The 9,470-nt window shown below is 41.7% G+C and overlaps 1 protein-coding gene across 2 annotated transcripts in view; it reads left to right on the top strand.

Annotated features, from left to right (window-relative positions):
- The first annotated feature begins 3,998 nt into the window (after positions 1-3,998).
- Positions 3,999-9,470, top strand: part of phc2b (polyhomeotic homolog 2b (Drosophila)) — a 48,854-nt gene continuing 43,382 nt past the window's right edge. Inside the window, exon 1 of one of the 2 annotated variants that reach the window (XM_015958574.3) lies at positions 3,999-4,257. In XM_015958574.3, the coding sequence (XP_015814060.3) occupies positions 4,025-4,257 (233 nt within the window). In that variant the 5' untranslated portion in view covers positions 3,999-4,024. The remainder of the gene's footprint in view (positions 4,258-9,470) is intronic. The other variant, XM_015958576.3, reaches the window with a different exon arrangement.

Below are 9,470 nucleotides of genomic sequence, written 5' to 3'. Positions count from 1 at the left end.
TCATATTGTAATGAATTAACACATAAATACTAACATACCCCCACCATCATTCATTAAACTAATTACATTTTCTCTTTGGATGAAAAAAAAAACTGAAAAATATCTAAATTGTTCCAGTTTTGTTGAGCAGAAAATTGGTTCTCAGTTTCATCTAAAGAAACAAAACCTTTGCAAAGTCCAGTATGGCTAAATGTGCTGAAGAACACATTTTATTAATTGTATTTCTTTTATTAATGTTTGCTTTTGGTGTGTAAATTCTGTCAGTTTTCCCTCAAAATGATCATCTTCATTAGGAGATTCTCACAAGTCCATTTAGCTCAGTGGATATCAGGTAGCTGTGTCATCCTCATACATAGGCCTGTCAGGGTGAATGTTTGAATTTGCTAAGCTTTATTTTGCAGAACTCCAGCTTTGCAAATTGACTCTAATGTCACTTCTTGTCTTGATTAAACGGAAATTTCTAAAAAAACAAAAAAACAAAAACGTACCTTCAATACTTTAAACATGTTCATACTGAAACATGTTCATACTGAAACTTCAGACAATGTTAACCTCTTCAAATCTAAATGTTCTGAAACTTGATGCTTTAAAAATGTCTGTTAAAATATTTTTGTTCTTAGCCTGTAAAGAAGTTTAAAACAAGAAGTGCAACAGAGTAATTATCAATCCTCACAATTAGGAAAAAATAAAGAAAAACAAAAAAAGAACATGTTTTTAAATCATTAAATAACAACCATAACCCATTAGCAGGGGCGTAGCACCAAATTCTGGGCCCTAGGTACAAGTCTTCTAGGTGGGCCCCCATGCTCAATTACTTAATATCTCTCTTACACATTTTTTGTCATGCTATAAGACAAGATAATAAATATGATCTTAGTTTAACCTCTATATTGAGCAAATACAAATGCCAGCATAATAAAAGTGAAATGCCCAGACTTCACATATAATTATTTTTATTTACCAACAATGTGTTCAAACAAAAATCCTGGAATTTATTTTCCAGTAAATGCCCACTGACGGGTCTTCATGTTAGCAAAATCACTTATGAGATCTTTAAAGTCCAATCCTTTGGCTAATTGGCTTTCAATAGAAAGAAGAGCTAGGCTGTTCAGTCTATCCTGGGACATTGCTGATCTCAAATAATTTTTCACCAGTTTCAGTTTGCTAAAAGCCCGTTCACCCCCAGCAACAGTCACAGGTAGTGTGCAAAATATCCTCAGTCCAATACAAACTTCTCCAAAAACGCTCTGTAATTGCATCCTGTATGGCATTAAGCAGCTCAAGAGGAGACCGAATGTGTGGAAATGTGGCACCATATGTTGTTCTCAGGTGTAGCATCTCATTCTCAAATTCAGCTGTGAGATCCTTGTGATATTTTCTCATCAGTGCCTGGCATGATATCTTCATCTGCTCTTCAGTCATGTCTGTCATGGTTCATGATGTTAAGCTTTGCTGATATGTATTGATATATTAAATACATATGACAAGAAATAAACCAGGTTCTCTCTGTGAATGTAATGCACTCTAAATTTTATAATCCCTGCATTATCAGACAAATTATAAGATTGTCCGTTTTCAAGATCAAATATAATGAAATTTAAAATAGGCTTAAAATATCTAACCAAGTCAATAACAATCCTCTAACACCAGTGTCATCATGCTATACAAAAAACAGTGGCAGCTTCACATTCCTGAGATTACCACGAATCCATCGATACCAAGTTTGTCCTGGTCCATGACAGGGAAGGAGCTGAAATATCCACACAGAGTGAACCTGTTTTTACTGCGAGGTCCGCGAATTAATTGGCGGTGGCTGCCCACGATAATAATTCTGATTAATATATATATATATATATACATAAATTAATCAGTGTTATCACTGATAACACTAATTAATTTATATTTGATCTTGATGGTGAAACTAAAGGCGTTTAACACTGAACACCTAACATGAATGCAGCTTCTGAGAGCTAGCTAATATCAGCTAAAACTGTGTTCTGCTGCTGCTCACCTTCCTTCTTGAAAAACCTAGTCAGTACTTGCTTCTGTTCAATTAAATTTTTCTCCTTCTCCTTCTTTTATTTTCTTTTCTGGAAGCCAGATTTCCCTTTCTTGGGAAAAGACATGACTGACTCTCCTGCCTCCAGCTCTGGCTGTCGGCATCTGCGATGTCATAGCTGTACATGCGGCTGTGCAGCCCCTGGCCGCTGGTGTGGACTAAACCACTTTGCACATTTTTAAGGGGTGATAGATGCCTCAGAGATTATTCAGTTATTATTTTTAAGGCGAAATTCTGTTTCTTAACCTCTTTATCCAGGTAAAGGGAAGTTTATTAAGACATTAAGTAAGTTGGGGAAAAAAACAACAATAAAACATTTTTATTCAAAGCTGTCTCAGGGCCCCTCCCTGCAATGGGCCCTGGGTAAACGGTCCCCCCCCCAGTCCGACGCCCCTGCCCATTAGATTTGATAGACAAAACTGCTCATTTCAACTGGGAATATCATACTCTAAAAATCAGAGTTGCAACATTTTTAAACAATTTTATGATAAAGAGTGACATCTTGTGGTCACTAATGGTGTTACAACAAGGATCCCAGCAGAGCCAGCTGAGAAAATATATAAAAACCCAAGTCTTTGGTCTCAGTGTGCGAGCGGTTTCTCTAACCACAGGAAGCTGTCTTTACATGACTTTATTGGCTCAGCTGGGATTAGACAAAGACGAAAGAGTGTTTGTATCTTTTGACACATGAAAAACAACTATTAGTAAGTTTTGAAGTAGATGATTTTGGAATATTGTTAAAATAAATAAATAAAGTTTTAGTCTCATTTTGTTGAAATTAAATTGAGGTTAAACCGTGAAATCCAAATTCTGAAAACTAAAACAAAATTGCCCCCTTAGAGAAAATATGTTTTTCTGAGTATGTGGTAAAGTTTGCACTCCATCTTTAATGGCACAAGCCTGGTAAGCCAGTCAGGTCATGGTGTGAGAAGTGTTTCTCTAACAGTTTACCTGGATAAATAAAGGTTAAATAAAGTAAACAAACAAAATGGTTTAGTTTATTGGAAAAATTGGACATTTGCAATTCTAGTTCATGGAAGCTAAATTGGAGATTGGTTTTACCTCCTCAGTCCAAATCGGTCTGCATGGTTGTGGCCCCTGCACATGATTTTAGGATATTACTGGAAGAAGACTTTGTTCACTCTGCTGCTGCAAGTGAGGTATCAAGGGAGCTATGAAAGAGCAGATAATTAACCCAGGGGCCAACTGGATAAGTCATATTCTAATAAATTATTCAGTATTTGCAGGCAAATGAATACACTGTCCTCTTGTGTTGCAGGGAACACAATAGCGCCTCCTCGAAACATTAGAAATTCGCTGTAATTTAATTTACAACCAAGCTGGATCATTTCCATCTGTGCACACATTACAGATTCAGAAACAGCTGTCTGATGATCACTGAGACAGGGAACACAATCTGATGGAGAGAAGTGGTTAGAAAAGCTGTTTTACAAAATAAAAATCCTTCTTACTTTCACTGAAAATAAAATTAATTTGGAATATTGTTTTAAATCTGTATTCCCACGTGTTTATTTGGGACATTCAGAGTGAAAAAAGTTCTAGACATTTAGAAAACATGCTAAACTAATTTCATCTACGTCATTTTTGTTACTATTTTGTAAAATCTATTCATGCTGCACATTGCGAAAACCTAAAACGATGAGCCTGCTGAAGTGCTCTCGAGCTAAGCGGCATAAAGTCTGTTTTGTGGATGCTGCACATGTGAATAAAACAAACCTAATGTGTACTTTTGCACCTTAAACTTTCTACAGGTAGGATCAGCCTGCAGCACAAGCCGGACGCTAGGTGGAGAGCGGTGAGGAGGGGGCAGTCCTTTTGTTACCATGGAGATCAGGACAGCGGAGTGGCCTTCATTTGACAGGCGCCCATCCAGAGGAGGAGGGGGAGTCGGTTGACACGGGAGAAGGGGGTGGGGGTTAAATTATACTCGCCTCTCATTGGCCTATGTTCATGACGTCGTCAGAATGGAATGCAAATGAAAAGATTTGCCTCGGCCCACCTCGGCTCTGCTGTGCTGTAGCTGCTTTCATCAGAGCCTGTTGGGCGCCGCGAGCTGCCGTAGGATACCAAGACCGAGGAGAACTGGATACAAGGAGGATTCGGGCTGAAGGCTTGTCGATTACGGTGAGGCGCCAAACGTTTTGCATTATGGAACAAGATGTCATGGTTGGCACGAGGTCAGTGTGTGTGTGTGTGTGTGTGTGTGTGTGTGTGTGTGTGTGTGTGTGTGTGTGTGTGTGTGTGTGTGTTTGCGTCGAAACGCATGAGGTTATTCGGCCACACAAGCTAATGTCTACCCAGGCCCCCTAAAGAAGCACTGAGCATTTTTTTATTTATTTAGCTTGACCGCTAACATTGACAACCGGCTAGGTTCAATGCAGAATAGCACATATCCCCACACATCAGTTTTGTTAAAAACAAATAGCAAAAATTGCGGAGCTAACGTTAGCATTTGTATTGGAATTCAGTGTCAGGCGAAATTTGGAGGAACAAACTAGCTATGAATGAAAATTAGCGCGTGAGCAGAACGTTAAAATGGGAATAGAGGCTTTTTCTTCATTTGTTTTGTTAAATAAAGCGGCGTTTTAGAGGTTTGTTACCCTAAAAAGGGTTGAGCAGGTGCTAAAGTATTTCCAATGAACTTTTTTTTCACAGCTCGTAACTTTTGGCTCAAGAGAGAAACTGATTTAGTTTGACAGCTGAAGGTCAACACAGACAGATTAGTAGCTAACAGGTTAGCTTAGAAATACATGCTTAAATCTACTGAGCTTTATATAAATTATTAACTGTTTCGGGTCTGAAATGAGCAGAGTTAGGAGAAAAATGCTTAAGTAATGTGTTAATAACACAATATTTCATTGTATTGACAGTTAAGGACCTTGTTTGACACAATTACCATCTGGCATTGTAGTTTTACAATAGCTAATTCCAGTAATACTAGTATAAATTTGGCTGTTTGTATTGGTAGCTGACTGTTCCAACTATATTGCAATACAACTGGTATTTCAGTATGAGCTCAGAGCTAATTTACAAACCAGTTTTATGTCTTCCTTATTTGCATTAGTAGTTTACATTCGTATCGAACCTCAATTCTACGTTTGAAGCTTTGAGTAGTGTGTTCTCAGGGACAACCAGCATGTTTTTTGAGTTATGTTTTTAAAAATCAGGATTCTAGCCAGTAAATGTCTAACTTTTGTGAATTATGTAACGTAGGACCAAATTCAAGCTGTAATTTTTTCTGCTAAGATCCACAGGTTGGTGATGTTTTTACATCTAATGAAAAACTGCCTCATAGTAATTGTTGCTTGGCCATGGCTGATAATAGGATAGAGTCAACATTGGCTCTTAGTGCTCTTGCCTTGAAGCTCTTTTATAATTGTTAGCTGATAATACACATGTCTCCTCATTACACCATTCAGAAGGGTCAAACTCTGCCAAGCTATTTACCTGCTCCCAGAATAAAACGCAGCAGCAGCCTGGGTGAAGATCCTCTTGGATTTTTCTGAAGGCTTTTGGAATTAATTGCTGAATATGGAAGCCCATTCCCGCCACTCAGATGAAATATATATATATATATATATATATATATATATATATATATATATATATATATATATATATATATATATATATAATCTCATAATTGTGACTTTGCTATCTCATAATAATGAGATAGTATCTTATTATTATGACTTATCTCATTATTATGACTTAGCTGTCTCATAATTATGACTTAGTATCTCGAAATTATGACTTAGTGTCTCATAATTATGAGATAGCTATCTCATTATTATGACTTAGTATCTCATAATTATGACCGCTATCTCATAATTAAAACTTAGCTATCTCCAGTGTTGCCAACTCAGCGACTTTGTCGCTGTTCTAACGACTTTTTGACCCCCCTCAATGACTTTTTTTCCAAAAAGCACCTAGCGACAAACCTAGCGACATTTCTCAGGACCCGTTGCTACTTTCTGTAGAACTTTCTTGTAGATATTCCCCACAGATTAGCAACAAAGAAACCATTTGCACTCTGAACCGTTCTTCCGGGAGTAAGGAAAGAGAACGATAATCTGCACATGTGCACGAGGACTGACCAATCCTAAACCGTTTTCGCCCGGGCCGATTCACTGAAGACAAAGGTACAGTTGCAGAGGCTGAGACCGCCGATTTACGTCTGCTGCTGCTGCAGGCTCACGCTTCTACTGGAGACGGCGCAGGCGTCAACCTGCAATCTCTAGTTCTGGATCTCTCCTCGATGGCTGTAGGCTCCAAAGCAAGACCCCAACATATGTCATCAGTCTGACTACTTGTTCCCACAAGTCGTTTCACAAGGTTCTCATCAGAACCTTCTGCCCTGGTGTGGCACACTTATCTAAATTTTGCAGAAGTGATGTGGCATCTCCTTAGTTGGTGCCCCTCCACACAGAAACTCTGCTATTGTGTTCTGTTCTCAGCTTTGTATGATTTCCCCAATGATGTGAGGGATGTGAAATGATGATGTTCAGTAAACACAAATGCACATGCAGAGGGTCCCAGTCTGGGGCCGTCCTCACTGGTAGTTGGTAAGATAGCCCACTTCGCTCCTGCAACGAACCAAACATGGACCCAACCAGAGGTACATCACCAGAGACAGCCATGGTTGTGATCACCGGAGCCTCATCTGCACCAAGTCCATGGTACGCCTCCTGCACCTTCAGAATGAAGCTGTCCGTCATTGGGGAAGCTGACTCCTTTTTACAAACTGCTTCTGGGGAAGAAAAACAAAAGTCAAATGGGGTGTGTGCGTGTGCGTGCAGTACAGAAAGAAAAGCATACCTTGTTCATTCTACCGGTCTCCTCTCTCTTGGTCTAGCTGATATGATGACCATGTCATTAACTGGACCTGGTTTAATACCTTGTTTCCAAATAAAAACAAGTTTGAAGGTTATAACAGAAATATGTATACACATAATAATAGTATAATTAAAAGATTGTAACCTTGGTCCCCGTTTTGTGCCACTGTTGTTCAGTTTCTGTGCAGCTCAACACTGGGGGGAACCGATGTAAGTTTCAGCCGGGAGAAATGTGCCGTCTGGTAGAGTTGAGCTGCCGCATGACATCACAAGGCTGCACCTGCCACACGTACGCTGGCACCCCCACCGGCTTTGAATCCCTTAGCACAATCTGTTACAACACAGAATATTTGTTAGAGTACAACTGCATTTAAAGAGAGACAAACATTGATGATTATCTTCACTTTATTCATTTTAAAATAGAAGAGTAGAACAAGTCGTCGTCGTCGTCTTCCTCTGCTTATCCGGGTCCGGGTCTCTGGGGCAGCATCCCAACTAGGGAGCTCCAGACTGTCCTCTCCCCGGCCTTCTCCACCAGCTCCTCCAGCAGGACCCCAAGGCGTTCCCGGACCAGATTGGAGATGTAACCTCTCCAACGTGTCCTGGGTCGACCCGGGGGCCTCCTGCCGGCAGGACATGCCCGAAACACCTCCCCGGGGAGGCGTCCAGGAGGCATCCTGACCAGATGCCCAAACCACCTCAACTGGCTTCTTTCAATCTGGAGGAGCAGCGGTTCTACTCAGAGTCCCTCCCGAATGTCCAAGCTCCTCACCCTATCTCTAAGGCTGAACCCGGCCACCCTATGGAGAAAACTCATTTCGGCTGCTTGTATCCGCGATCTTGTTCTTTCGGTCATTACCCAAAGCTCATGACCATAGGTGAGGATTGGGACGTAGATCGACTGGTAAATTGAGAGCCTGGCTTTCTGGCTCAGCTCCCTCTTCACCATGACAGATCGGCTCAGCGTCCGCATCACTGCAGATGCTGAACCAATCCGCCTGCCGATCTCCCAATCCCTCCTACCCTCACTCGTGAACAAGACCCCGAGATACTTAAACTCTTCCACTTGAGGTAGGACCTCTCCTCCGACCCGGAGTTGGCAAGCCACCCTTTTCTGGTCGAGAACCATGGTCTCAGATTTGGAGGTGCTGATCATCATCCCAGCTGCCTCACACTCGGCCGCGAACCTACCCAGCAAGAGCTGAAGGTCAGAGCTGGATGAAGCTAAGAGGACCACATCATCAGCAAAAAGCAGAGACGAGATTCTCCTGCCACCAAACTCGACACACTCCACACCACGGCTGCACCTAGAAATTCTGTCCATAAAGGTTATGAACAGAACCAGTGACAAAGGGCAGCCCTGGCGGAGTCCAACCCTCACCGGGAACAGGTCCGACTTACTACCGGTTATGCGGACCAAACTTGCGCTCCTCTGGTAAAGGGACTGAATGGCCCTTAACAGAAAGCCACCCACCCCATACTCCTGGAGCGTCCCCCACAGGGTGCCCCTGGGGACACAGTCATTAGCCTTCTCCAAATCCACAAAACACGTGGTTTGGTTGGGCAAACTCCCATGCCCCCTCCATCACCCTTGCAAGGGTATAGAGCTGGTCCACAGTTCCACGGCCAGGACGAAAACCACATTGCTCCTCCTCAATCTGAGATTCAACTATCGATCGGACCCTCCTCTCCAGTACCTTGGAGTAGACCTTTCCAGGGAGGCTGAGGAGTGTTATCCCCCTATAGTTGGAACACACCCTCAGGTCACCCTTCTTAAAGATTGGGACCACCACTCCGGTCTGCCACTCCACAGGAACTGCCCCCGCTGACCACGCAATGTTGCAGAGACCTGTCAACTACGACAGCCCTACAACATCCATAGCCTTGAGATACCCAGGACGAACCTCATCCGCCCCCGGGGCTCCGCCGCTGTGTAGTTGTTTGGCTACCTCAGCAACTTCTGCCCCCGAGATTTGACAGTCCATCCCCAGGAACATGTAATGGAAAAAAAATAAAATAATTGTAAACAATGTTGTGCTTCTGTGAGTCATCTAATGTCTGACTTTCTGTGACATGCTATGTATACAAACTTGACTTACTATATTCTTTCTGGGGCACATTTTATCTCTGATACCACATGACACACGTAGTTCAGGGATGTCATTAACCTGTTATCAAACTAAAAGCAATGATATGACTCGAAAAAATGTGATTAAAAACATGAACAGTCTTCTTTTGAACCCGAATCAATCCTGCATTGAACCTGCAGGGTAATGTTTCCCTACACTCAGACAGTGGGGCTTCTGGTTTTTCCACATGGACCTGAAACACTCGGACCTAACCGTGACCTCTCCTGACTGCTTGATTAAAACTGAGAATAACATATAAACTATGTTTTTTTCATTTCAGACACAAAAAACACCCATGACCTTAACTTATCACTCCAGTAACGTTTCCTTGTTGTGTTAACTTAGGCTAGTTGAGAGCTAGCATGTAGCGTCTTTAGTGACTCAGAGCAGAAGTTTGTTTAGCTTACCTTCATAGCTGTGTATGTA

The sequence above is a fragment of the Nothobranchius furzeri genome, chromosome 3 (assembly GCF_043380555.1).
Source record: "Nothobranchius furzeri strain GRZ-AD chromosome 3, NfurGRZ-RIMD1, whole genome shotgun sequence".
NCBI classification, from domain to species: Eukaryota; Metazoa; Chordata; class Actinopteri; order Cyprinodontiformes; family Nothobranchiidae; genus Nothobranchius; species Nothobranchius furzeri.
This window is presented reverse-complemented; position numbering and strand designations above follow the sequence as displayed.